Source organism: Calliopsis andreniformis, unplaced genomic scaffold (assembly GCF_051401765.1).
Source record: "Calliopsis andreniformis isolate RMS-2024a unplaced genomic scaffold, iyCalAndr_principal scaffold0022, whole genome shotgun sequence".
Classification (NCBI taxonomy): domain Eukaryota; kingdom Metazoa; phylum Arthropoda; class Insecta; order Hymenoptera; family Andrenidae; genus Calliopsis; species Calliopsis andreniformis.
The window spans coordinates 3,976,501-3,989,407 of record NW_027480432.1 but is presented as its reverse complement, the minus strand read 5'-3'; the positions used below and the strand labels follow the sequence as shown (position 1 = coordinate 3,989,407).

At 47.2% G+C, this 12,907-nt stretch overlaps 2 protein-coding genes across 6 annotated transcripts in view; both read left to right on the top strand.

Moving 5' to 3' along the window:
- Window positions 1–12,907, top strand: part of Lmpt (four and a half LIM domains protein limpet) — a 75,745-nt gene that overhangs the window by 40,380 nt on the left and 22,458 nt on the right. For 3 of the 5 annotated variants that reach the window (XM_076391607.1, XM_076391601.1, XM_076391608.1), the window contains 3 exons: window positions 10,098–10,272; window positions 10,763–10,996; window positions 11,071–11,280. In XM_076391607.1, coding sequence (XP_076247722.1) covers window positions 10,098–10,272; window positions 10,763–10,996; window positions 11,071–11,280 — 619 coding nt within the window. Of the gene's footprint in view, window positions 1–9; window positions 258–6,589; window positions 7,140–10,097; window positions 10,273–10,762; window positions 10,997–11,070; window positions 11,281–12,907 lie in introns of those variants that run through there. The other 2 variants (XM_076391606.1, XM_076391605.1) reach the window with 2 other exon arrangements.
- On the top strand, window positions 3,651–6,486 carry LOC143187234 (uncharacterized). Its single transcript, XM_076391325.1, has 2 exons — window positions 3,651–3,916; window positions 6,342–6,486. Exons 1-2 carry the CDS (start codon window positions 3,651–3,653, stop codon window positions 6,484–6,486), a joined length of 411 nt encoding a protein of 136 aa, XP_076247440.1.

Genomic DNA, 12,907 nt, shown 5'->3' with positions numbered 1-12,907 from the left:
GTCGTGGTCCTCGCGAGTGCGACGATGGTCTGGGACGACGGGCTGTCGGTGAAGGAGCTGACGGATATGAGGAAGAAAACGCCGCGATTCCCCTCGAGGGAGCGGAATTTCGCCATGAGGAGGCGAGGAGTTAGAAGAACCTTCTCCTTGGGCCTTGCCAACGCGTCCCCTCTCGTCGCCCCGCCGCCCGATATTCAGGAGGAGGAACGCAGCGACTGCACCCCCGACGACTCCTGCAACAATAACGTTTGCACTGTGTAAGGGTCTTGATTTAATTAGAAAATTGCTTCTGGGAATTCGAGCGAGGAATTGTAATTTTAGAAGGTCTTAAGGAAGCTTGATATTCGTGATAGGAGTAGCTCTGAGGAAGACAGTGGAAGATATCGATACACGTATGTGGAAGACTGTATGAGACACTGGGTATGCTTGTAATCAGAGGCCAGTGAAGCCAAAGCTTTTTGTCACCTTTCTAGCTTGTGTGCATTACGCTCAAGACGACATAAAAGAGAGTCACAGACTTCCCACATATCTCCATTCTTTCATCTTGGCTTCAACATACCCATATAGACACATACATAGTCTTATACATATATGTATTGAACATTAGATCAATAGTTTATAAGATATGATTGACTAAACTTGAACTTTGCTTCTTGAAGGGTTTAAAAATTCGGCTGTTATAAAATCAGTATCTCATAAACCATTGGCTACGTGCCTCAAAGGCGCATTATCGAGGGAATTAGGATGAAATACAGCGCGACCAGATGTATAAGGGTCACCACCATCTTTTCGTCGATGTAATAGGGCCATTAAGGAATATTCTCCCCTCTAACAGAGGCGGAGACAATAATCTGTCAGCTTTTCACGGTTCATAAGTTCTCCTCTACGTTATAGATATCCACGAGGATCCTAATATGGCGTATACATTTCTTCTCCTCTCAATGCTTTTCAGGAATCCTTGCAATTGATATCAGATCGCCCATCTATCTCACTTCCCTATAGAATCTAACTTAGATCAGGAACGTGAGCTAGGGACGAACTTCGTCGAACAATAATCGTTCGAAACAGAGTTTATTGCGTGCAAGTTGCATGAGCAACGATTACACAACGTAGCGTCACAACGTAGCCTTTCCAAGTCGCGAACAAACGCAAAATTTTGCAACTATTCCTCGTATTTCAGGCCACGGTTCTCCGAACCCGCAGACGACCGCGAGATCTTACGCAAGCCGAATTATTCAGAGATGACAGGTTTTGCGAAAGCGAGTGAGTCCTCTCGAACCTGTCGGATATCGATGCGCGCTCCGATTGGCTGTTACGTTGCGCTTCAGACGCAAGATTAATGACGTCGATGATCGACAGTACCGTCTATTCTCGCCTCACGGCTCGTCCAAAGTCGCTTGGAATTCATTACACTTGACCGACGCGATGGCTCGCTCGCGTCAGATGGCTCGAAGGCATTGCTACGCTTAATTTCCTTTCGAGGATACGCCGCTGAAGACGAGAGGCGATACGGAATGGAGGAAGTTGGTCTGTACAGTTTCATGATCGACGCGTTTGGAGTTACGAGGGAAAGCTTATTGTTACAGAGCCGACCGAGGCTTATTCACGCCGCGAACGTACTAGAAATCCGCTGCAGGCCGAAATACGTGCCCCGTCAGATAAATCTTACTCCTGTTTGCGCCAGAATAAGTCACCCATTCATTGTCAAGGTGATTTGCGAGAACCTGTTTCGCGGTAGTCTTCAATCGTCCATCCATGTCGAATCTTGGAGTCCCATTCGATAGCTTCCATTCTCTGGGTCCCTGAATACGCTATGTTCTTCATATATTAAGGAGAAGGTTGACTATTAACCCTAGAACGACAGGCTGGAGTCGAGGGCGACCCTACAAAATTTTTGAACTCCAAGATCTATTTAGTATGGGAAAAGAATGTTTCGAAAATAATAAATGAGACATTGAGAGCAATAATGGACTGAGCCATTATTCGAAAAATCAGAAAAATGGGCAATTTAAAATATAAGGTTTTTTTATAATAAATTAGTAATTAATTAGTCCTGGGTCGCCCACAACTACACAGTATTCCGCTGAAAAATGAAATAGTGTTGTTCTAGGGTTAACAGACACGATTCTCCATACGTGCAGTGAACCACGGGTCCCTTAGGAAGAGTTTCGTTGGTCAGGCGATAATCCAAAAACGGACAGACGCGCGTGTTTACGACAGGCTGTCTTGCGCGTCTCGACGCTCGTCGTCACTGGCCGACCATGCCAAAATCTTGTCGGGTTATGTCACGCTTCCGTGGCAATTCTGCGCAGCTTTCTGAGGGGCGAGATATCCCATTATTAGCGTTTTCCTCTTATGTAAACGCGAAAAACGAAATATCCAAGGCAGATCGTTGCCGTTTCCCTGGTAAATGTAGCATAAATTTTGCTTGAGTCCTCTTCGCGTATCACGTAACCAGTCCCATCGCTGAAGACAATCCATTCAAGCAAAAATGGTCCTTCACCTTTCATCTGGAGTGGAAAACTCGAGCAGAGATAGGAGGAACTTCTCCCGAGCTGCATAAATAATAACCATAATTAAAGCCTTGAAGACCAGGAAAGAGCATATCATAAAACGCGCCTTAATCACAGGCAGGGGACGTTGAACGCGTATTACCTTTGCAATTCTGCGGCTTCGCAATTTTCTTTTGCAACTGTGCTCGAAAACAACGAACATCAAATGGTTTGTGAATCGTAGGACTTATTACACACGCTCTGACAAAATGCTAGCTTCCGGGCGAACGGTGCCAATATTTCAGACTGATTGGTCTTAATGCGTCCTCTGTGAGTCTTTCTATATCGTTTCAACCAAAACGATCGAGGTTAATTTCCCGTAAAGTTGAGCGAAGGAAACGTGGCAAACACGGCTCGGCTAACGTATGTAATCGAAAACGCTGATTTCATCCAGATGCATAGAACGAGCGCAGCAAAATGCCACGGTGTCGTTTTACGCTACAATTTGGACGATCGAATTTTATAGTGTGATAATGAATATTTTTTCTCACCATTTATTAAGGTGCGATTTCACGTGATATTAAGGGTATGAACACACTATTATCACGTCACGTGAAAGCACGCCACATATTATAGCAAATTTGTTTTATATTATAGTAAAATAAATCTAAAATAAGGCAAGAACCTCGACTCACACTATGGATATTGCTATAGTATCACCCTAAAATATCATGATTTTTGTCGTCCTAAAAACCAGATGTGAGACTGAAACTTAATGCTGTTGCATTGTTGTGCAATGTCATGACAGCAGAAGTCATCATTTTGAATGTCACATGAAAATATATCTTTAGTTTTATATCCATCCATTTCCTCCTTCTCTGTGGAACCCTTAGTAGTGTATAGAAGGGGATCGAGAACATTGAGGACGCAGTGTAGGACAGCAAACAGCCCCTTTTCTCATATTCCTGAGGGTGTCCTCAGAGTCTGAAGGGATCCAGGAAGGGAGGCAGGACCATGATAGCGCGCGTAAATCGCGCGGGCCGCTCTTCCAATTCGACTGGTCTCGGTTGCAATCTCGCAAGGTGGGAGCTTCGTGTCCAAAGCTTTCGACGACATCCGAAGGATCCGCGCGTGCGCCACCGAGCCTTGCTGTTTCTCATGCCACCCGGTATTAACTATAGGTACACACCTACCTACGTCCTCGTCGAATCTCATGGCGCCAGTTTGAAGTACGCTCCTTGTGCGAATGCACTCGCTCGCGTGGCCCGTGCGCCCAGTTATTTCGAATCTCCCGCGCCGACAGCGTGCACGTTTATCGATACCCAGCTCGCTCGAATTTCGAGGGTGACTTTGAAAGTGGCGATCTGGAGAAGTGTCATCGTCAGTCTTCTGTTCTCAGTGGGTGTGTTTACGAGTCGCACACCGTGAGCTCTTGTGTACACGCGCGATAGGCGATGATATATATTTTCTGAGACGCGCGGAGGTCGAACGTTCTCCAAACTCTTTCTTTCTTTTCATTAAGAAAAATACTGGCTTTGAATCTCCTCGACTCATAAGCCTTTTCACCAAGCTCGCGCGTGGAAAGAGGATTCCCGAGGCGGAGTTGGAAAAATATTTCTCCTGAATTTGTTTTGCTGTTATCGTTGATTTGATAGATATTGGCACGCGTGAAAAAGTCAAGCTCACTTTCGAGAGGCTTCAAGAGCCTCGCGTGAAGGATGGTGATAGCCGATAGACGAAACAACGCGAAACTGCGTGTTATCCCGCGACGGAGCTATTTCAAACGGCGAGCATTAGCGGCGCTTAATATAGCAAACATTTATCTAATTAATAGCCATTAGTCGCGGCGTCCGAACTCGATAGTTAGCTCGGCTTACCGGACGTGTTGCTGCGGCGCTAAAGCTTCCTGTCGTCCCTCTTCGCCCCGTGACGTCTGTCACCGTCTTTAACGAACGATTTTCTACCCTTCGGCGTCTGCTATCAGCTGCGTATAAATAACACTACTTTATATTCTTAATAAATACCCAAACATCTCGAGAATCTTGGAACAAAATTTTTTTTCTCAGACTGAGAGCGATTTCCTTCTCATTCCATATTCAAGGCTACGTTCTCTCTTCTCTGTCGATTTGAAAGTTCAATTCACCGAGATCGTGTGACGATCATATCGCGATAATTTGTTGTACAAGATGCGGGATAAGCGCCTTATCATAAATTTTTATAGAATTTCTGTTTATCGAAAAGCTCGCGACTTTCTTTGGATTTGACGAGTGGCCGATGATTCACGCGGTCTTTTCTGCCAAGCCTGTCCGCGGGCTCGAGACAACGAGCTTTCAGGTCGTATTCCGGGCAAACGAATTCGCCTGGGTGCAATTCTATGACTAACTAGCTGGCCGACCTCTGTCCTTTCCCTCGTTCTCTCTCGAGCAGCGATGATTCACCTGCGACGGAATAGTCGGATTCCAGGTAAAGCCATTTCAGAAATGGAAGAAAGATCGCTGCTCGCTGTCACTGGCTTTGATTATATAGCCATTAATGCCAGATATATATCGCGAATGTACGTCGAATGTTATTAGCTCCTTCCTTTACGCTTACGTCAATTCTGCCCGCTTGCAGCATACGCCGCTGCCCACTGGCTACTGTCTAACACGTTATTTATACGTCGGAGCTACGAAATGGGCAGCTGACGATTGAAATTCATATCGATGTCGTGTTAGGAGCGAGCCCCCGCGAGGGGATGATTTAATAAGATCTGAAGAATTTTTTTCCTTAATTGATTCCTTAATTAACCAAGGCATACACGAAAGCTCGCGAATGGGAACGTTCGCTTTCTTCAGAATGCTAGATGGTCGATAGCGGACCATGTAAGGAAGGTCGCTGAGCGACTGCTCTAGTACCGTTATCTCCTATGTCAGATTTATCGTGATAATCTCGCCACGACATCGTATAGCACTCCGATTTTATTGGTTTAGTATTACCGCGGACGTTCGTACGTATATGAACACGTTTCATCGCGGGACTTCGATATCCTCGTGGACGCAGATCATCATTAATTGTTGTACATGATATACTTAATTTAGAATTAGTGTCTCATCATCACGCTTTGTGACGTAGAAAATGTGAGAGACTGTAAGACGAATAGACTAGGAAAGCAGTGAACAAGGCTGAAATCGTCAACAAATCGCCTCATTAATCTTGCGCAAGTAGTCCCCAGAAAAAACTGCAAATATCCCCTGTATATCTTTTTCTCCTCCAAAGCACAGACAATCGCGGAGGGGTCAAAGGAGATTCGACCTTTTCGATCGAACCCTCCCATCCTTTCTCGCTCCCACTCGCGACAGCCGGGCTACCGCGAGGATCATCCTGCCTATAAATATCCGCGTGACTTCGTGAACCGTGGCGATTTCCGCAATGAAAATAAATCCAACCGGCCCGCTCGCGTGCACGCAGCGAGGCTGGTCGTCGGTGCTCGTCCCTCACGTCCATTCGCAATAATTTTTGCGGCGACAGCCGACCGCTGGCCGATGATAAAACAAACGAACCGCCTCCATTCAAGCTGGATTATAAACTCCGATCCGCGCGCGAACAGGAAGCGGCAATTTCGCGATCTTGCTACAAACATCCCGAGTCCCACGATCCTCCGCTTAATCGAAGCCTTCATCGCTCTCCTTTTTTATCGTCCTCTTCCCGAGACGCGTCTGCTTTTTATCGGCAATAGAAAGGAGATGGAATGGATTGGCGCGCGTCGCGAGCGCTCTTTCGCACGAGATGAACGTTCGATCGTCCCCGCTCTCCATTGTTCGGCGATTAACTTTTTGCCTCGGTGAAAGTATCCAGCGCGTGATTTTCCAGAGCCTCTAACGGCCACTCCGACCGTGTCCACGTTTTCACCCTCGGCGCAGAAGCTCGCGACGAGCCGATGACTCAGATGTCGGACTGCACCTGCGCTTCGGAGAGCAATCACGAGAGAAGGCGACGAATCGAGGAAATCGCGTGATCAGCTGCTCCAGGAAGTGACTGACCAGCGGAGTAATATATATATAAGAAGTGCAGGAATGACGAGGGGCAGAGAGAGCAGACAATCCTGAACGACAAGCTGCAGAGGCGTCACACGACGCCTCAGTTGCTCCCTGGCTCGGGCCCCAGGATGAGTCCGAAAGGACCCAGCCAGGAGGGCCCGAAGATGGAGGTGAGGGTGTCCTGCGTGCCTGCCCCAGGCGCGGAGCCACAGGGGATCAGGGTGAAGATCCCTGAGCCCAAGAAGCGACCCATGAGCCCGCCTCTTCTGGAGACGATGCGCGCCAGGTGTCCCTCTGTCCCTGAGAAGGACTTCTACCGAAAAACTGCTTCACTGGACCGTCGAGACAGGTACCCTACGCTGTCTGGCGCTGAGATCAAGAGAGGCCTGATCCCTGGTTCTGTGGAGGGACCGCGAGGCAAGAGGAACCCTATGCTCGATAGGAAAAATCGATTCCCGACGATCTCGGGCGCAGAACTGAAAAGAAGCCTCGCGATTGGCAAGTGTCCACTGGAAGACGGGCTGGATCTCAGTTTGGCGCCCTGGCCAGGGATGAAGTGGGCCTGCGTTAGAGTCCTGCACCTTTACTGCAAGGTGTTCGACCAGTTCGAGCTGTTCGAGTTGATTGTTAGGTAATTCAAGGGACGAAATGGGTGGTTTGGGTCGAATTTCCAGATTTGGATTATACAATGTAGAAATCTTGTTTCACGAAGGTCAAGCTCTGTTCAAGCCCCAGGATATTCAGGCTGTATTTCATTGATGACGAGTCGATACTGGCAGAGGAGGTTCATTTACTAGAATACTGTATCCTCTTCGATCATCCCTGTCACCTTTCGCGACGACACAATTAATATTTCCTTAGCCGTGACGCGAGTCATCACAGGTGATAGATCACTTGTAGGTAAACTCAGAGTTGTTATCGCCTTTTACGAAGCTCTAACGATCGAGGCAAGGCATTGCTCGATAAGATCGCAGCCAATTAAAATTCTAAAGGTCCATTAGCACCTCGGGTGCCGTGCAAATATAATTAACTGTCATTAGCACCTAGAGCCGCTGATAATCTATCGTTCTCCGTTTCACGATGGAAAGCAAGTAGAAAGCCAGATCGAGGCCAATCTCTGGGATTGCCTCTTGCGGCGATTTTCCACTCTGTAGAATTTCATGCAACGAGCTTGCTCGTCCCGAGCGTCATCGGAGCTCAGACTTCTCTAATCAGACTTCTCGCGGGACTATCGATCCATGGGCTCGTACAAATCAAATTATCATAGTTTATCGAACGAACCAGTGGTTTCCTTTTGCGCCTCGTCGCTGTCCGAATAAACCTTTTACAACGCGAAGGTAATTAAGTCGTAGAGTAGATTGTACAAAGAGAAAATAATCGTGTAGTGTACTCGAGTCTGGCGACGATTCATGCGCTTTTCCTTTGAACATTCTTTTTTCTCTCGCGATGCTTACCGTGCATTAATACACGTCGCCTTGCCCAGCTTGGTTTTTACGTTTTCGTCAGATTCCTCTCAAACGACGCCGCTTACAACCTCTTACGCGTGTTCCACCCATCGTGGAACGCCAAGACAAATCGCTCTACTTATATATCGCCCAGGGAATTAATTGCGCGATATAGTTTCGTCGGCCCAGGCGAAAGGACGCAAATAGTCGCGCGTGACGCGCACGGCGTATCGTAAATTACTTAGATAAATTTTTACGGTGCTCCTAGCGGCGGTTACTGTCGCAACACTTTCAGCTGTTCTCGCGGAACGACTACTTTGTTTCAAAAAAGCATGACTGCTGAGAAAAACTTTCATCGCTGCTCGTTTTATTTATATTTAACATGATACAGTCACGCGACACATCCTGTGCATTATGATAAAATGCTTCGAGCAGGAACTGCAGCCGATTCGGCGAACCATATCGTGGCGATAAACTTCTCATCGAATCGTTGCCGACTCGAGAGCCTTAGGACTGTTAGGGCACGAGGTACCTTAGCGCTGCCGTGAATTCGAATGAGTTATAGTTGATCTGCGAGTGGTACGCTTCACGTTCGCTCGGTTAACGAGGCGTCAACGCTAATTTGCATCCACCCCTCGCCGCGCAACGTGGGCCTCGTAAAATATCGAAGGATGTCCGGGAGATTCACCCGCTATCGCTCTCTAACAAGGACAGAAAAAGGAAGAGCGAGTCGACGATTCTTTATCGTTTAAACGCTCTTTGCGGGGCAGGAGTTACGATTCATCTGGCAAACAAGGTGACCGTCTCTGACATTACGAACGTGACATTATGGCGACCGCTTTGCTGCGCCCCAGAGGAATAATTCTTGAAAGGTGCGAGCTGTGCTTTCATAAAAATCCTCGCCTTCGGTGGGTTAGGAAGAGGAGCTTTTATGGGTCACTGAATTGCGGGAGTTCTCGTTTTTATTTTGTTTGAGATAGGTTAAATTGAGTCCTGGAAATAGCGGAGTGTCAGATCTAGAGCCAAACTTTATTTCCTGCCTGGATCGACGAAAATAAGGCAAAGTGTGTTTCAAAATTACTCTAGGCTTCTATGAAGCCCGATTTTATGGCTTCCATTAATGCGTCCGCTGGCACTGTTAAATTTAACGAGCTCCTTTCCACGTTGATCTTCGCCTCAGTTTCCCGCCTGAACCCCCCGACGTGTCTTCGCAAATCGAGATTCGTGAATTTACGAGCGAATAGAGAGAAGTCTCTCCCCTGATGTCGAAACAATCGAACACGTATCTGTATTTTACTGTTTCTTCTTTTTGTCCCCGACTACCGGCGAGATAAGACGCCTCTTCGTCATTTGCCTTATCAGCGAGGCCTTATCGCCGAATTATCGGCAGTGGATGCACGAAGAAAGGGGATTCCGCGTTGCCACAGTGGCGACCTTGACGTTGACAGCCGGAAGGGTGTGGTGGAACAGCCAATGCCAGCAAATGCATCCCCTTGATTAGACGATTCACCTTCGATCCGACCATTAGGGTAACGCGTGGGCGATACTACTTTTGCAGTGGGAATAGTCTGTTCGATACTTTCTCGTTCCACTTAGACCTTGTTTCTTTTAAATTCTTTCTCTGGCGAGGAATTTATATTTTCTGTACAGGGTGAGTTCGAGACACCAGGACAAAAAATAAACAAAAATTTACTCTATTCATTATTTTCGTGCCCTAAACTAATCATTATTTCCAAAATATCAGAAAATACCTGTACATTGAGAGGTCAGTAAACAGGGAAGAAGATATTGCTAGCAGAGTGTTGTTTACGTTAATTAGTCGATTAGGAACAAGCACGTTCAGCCTGCAATAAACTCGATTAGAGTCTTTATCAGGTCCAAGTCGTATCTGGAGTTAATGAAACAACGCAGGCAAATATTTATCCTCGGCGATATCTCTGGCTTAATAAATACGTTCAACAGGCTGTTAATGCCTGCCCCACATACACGCAGGCGACCCAGAGCGCTTCCCCAAGCAGAGGAGAGACGTTAATCTTGTCGCCGCAGGAAAAGCAGCGGCCTGGTCGTTTACCCGTAAACAGGGTCACGATTAAGAGACAGCGATGCCAGTGGACGAGTCCTCAGAATTGATTTTTCCTTTTCAGAAAGAATTGCACGAGCTGCAAGTGTCCTCGGGAAGCCCACGATGTGTGCCACGAGGAATGGGTGTCGGTCAGGTCTCGTTTGGGCCTCAAAGGCGAAGAGTCCTCCTCCCCGGTCGGGTTCGATCCCAGATCGAAAGGCCTCGCATGGGCGCCTCCTGGCCTGCCAGCTCACAAGGTCAGTAATCAGTCTAACTTTCAATTCCTGTTTAATTCCGAGTCCCACATCCTGTGTTCCATGACGCACGACTCATTTCCTGTTCCGCGGTGCACTTTATTTGATTTACGCGCGCAAATTCAATAAACGCCGTCGACGTTCAAGTTCAACATCTCATCGATTACGCCGAATCGCCGACGAATCGAGTTCTAATGAAATATAGGTAACACGATCGTCGGAACGAGCCATTACGCGCGCATGGCTAAGTGGCTGGCTTACGCGTGGCGCGTGCACGGACGCTTGGCGTGTTTCCAGTTTCCAATATTTTCCCGCGACATAAATTAACGAGCCCGCGCTGGCCTTTATCACCGAGCGGATGCTTTATCGGTCACGTTTCACCTCTACCCTTCACCTCTTCACGATACTTCTACAGGCTCTCTGACGTTTTTTCCACCGTGATTTATCCTCGTTTCGTCGACACTTCCTCTAACAAGGTCGCTCTTCGTTACAGATCGAAGAGTACTTTTCCATGTTGCCAGAGATTTCCGTGCCCAGGCTGGGCACCCCTGGAGAACGCTACAGGGACCGACAATTGGCGATTCAGCTGCCTAAGCAGGACTTAGCCAGGGCCTACTGTCGCCACCTGAACCCGAAACACGCCAGCAGTGCTGACGATTTCATGGCGGCGAGAAACGAGATCGCGCTGGACATTGGGAACGTGCAGGAGGTGCTCGAAAGGGATCTCGTAAGCGTTCATATTATTTCAAAACAGTAGTATTCTATTTTGGGACTGTGTCTAATGGGTTTTTCTGTCTCCAGTATTGCGGTGCATGCCATGCCCCTCTGAAATACGGCAGCGTGGCCGTATCGGCGAGTAAACTGGATCTCCTTTATCACCCAGCGTGCTTCCGGTGCACGGAGTGCAAGGAACTTCTGGTGGACCTCGCTTACTGCGTGCACGACGATACTCTCTTCTGCGAAAGGCATTACGCTGAGCAGCTGAAGCCTAGGTGTGCGGCCTGCGACGAGGTGAGTGTAGTTCTAGGAAAGAATTTAGAGTTGAGTATTTGTCGAATGAGAAGAGATCTGAGAATTTTATTTGGTCTGAGATATGACAGGAATCCTTCGAAAATATTAGAAAAACTGGAAAGAGTCCTACTAGAAACATTAGGAAGTTCTAGTTATGTCTGCAGTGAAGCAAACTCGCAAGTAGAATCAGACATACGTGGTCAGACGCTTTACCTCTCGCCGCTAAATCGACCACAGTCGGCTGCCCGTGTCGAGGCGCCTTTATCCACTGAAAACTTCTTTATCGACAGCAGAAACACTCGCCTTTCGACCGTGCCTATCGATACTCGATACAAGACGACCCCAGGTTTGAATTTCAGCGCGCAACTTACGGGAGCGCTCAATTCGAATACTATCTCTTCTCAATGATTAAGGAAAAAGGAAAACAATTGTCGGGGCTCCAACTGAGGGGTTGGTTCCTTTTCCCATTTACGGTAAAGAGAACAGAATCGCGATCTACCCAAGGGCCTATCACCAGGCACTTTTATTACGTGGTCGACATTGCCACCGCATTAAGGAAACCTGAAATCTCGCCTGTGACCCAAATGTACAGCGGCTGTCAAGGTGCGCATAAATCGCGATCCGTGCCAAGCTCAGGACGTTTTGTTGTTCGTCAGGCAACCCTCACTCGTCTCTGAACTTGCTTTGTGATCTATCGACGTCGCTGACGGACTCACGAGCGTTAATAAACTTGCCTCGAGTGATAGAAGAGGAAGTTCTGTCGCGTTTGGGATATTCGATATTTCCAAGCTTCGAGAAATTATTACGCCATTGTCTGTTCCTCCTTTCTTCGTCTCGCTAGTCCTAGAACATGGTTCACTGTTCCTTGACAGCCAATAAATGTCGCGGCACAGCCTACACATCGATTTTGGCTAATCGTAAACAATCCTGCTGCTCCTAAAATATCTGGAGCATAATGATATTACGTGTCGCGCAATCGCGCGTTGTCCGCCGCGTTACACGGGAACTGGGCCGCATTCGGCTTTATTTAGATGGACGGAAATAGGAATCAGTATCATACAAGTTTGTCCGTCAGCGTTTGGACTGCGCAACGACAGCGAATTACATTGCAAAAACGCGAATAACCGGCAAGGATTTGGCGAATCTCTCGCGACCTTTTCATCTTCATTCCTCGATGACTAATAGTCTTACTTACTCACTGAGATGCGTACAAGCATTCGCCAAATATTAATTCGTTTGGTTACCTTACGAGCTTCTAGGTCTACAGAAAATGCAAGGAATTGATTAATCGATGCTTCGATACTTTTTATTTTTTTCATTGTTTTTAAATGTACACCCCTGTCCAAGAGTAGGGTTAATTAGGACACTTGTTCGGTCACATCATATGTAGTCGGAAAGAGTTCTAAAATCACTAAAGAATTGCACTTAAAACGTCTCAACTTTGCGTGAAATGTGTCTGACTTAGAATTTATTCTACTGTCGAGGTATATTAGTCTGGTCACACACAGCGAAACCAGTGGAATAAGTCCTAAGTTAGGCATAGTAAAATCAGTAGAATAAGTCATGAGTCAGACACATCGAAACCTACTCTTATTCTAGCGTACAGAATCACACCTTCAAATTTCTG

Coding starts and splice junctions, on each gene's coding strand:
- LOC143187234 (XM_076391325.1), top strand. CDS start 3,651: ATGCCACCCGGTATTAACTATAGGTACACACCTACCTACGTCCTCGTC. Junction 3,917..6,341: donor GTGTTTACGAGTCGCACACC/GTGAGCTCTTGT, acceptor GTGATTTTCCAG/AGCCTCTAACGGCCACTCCG.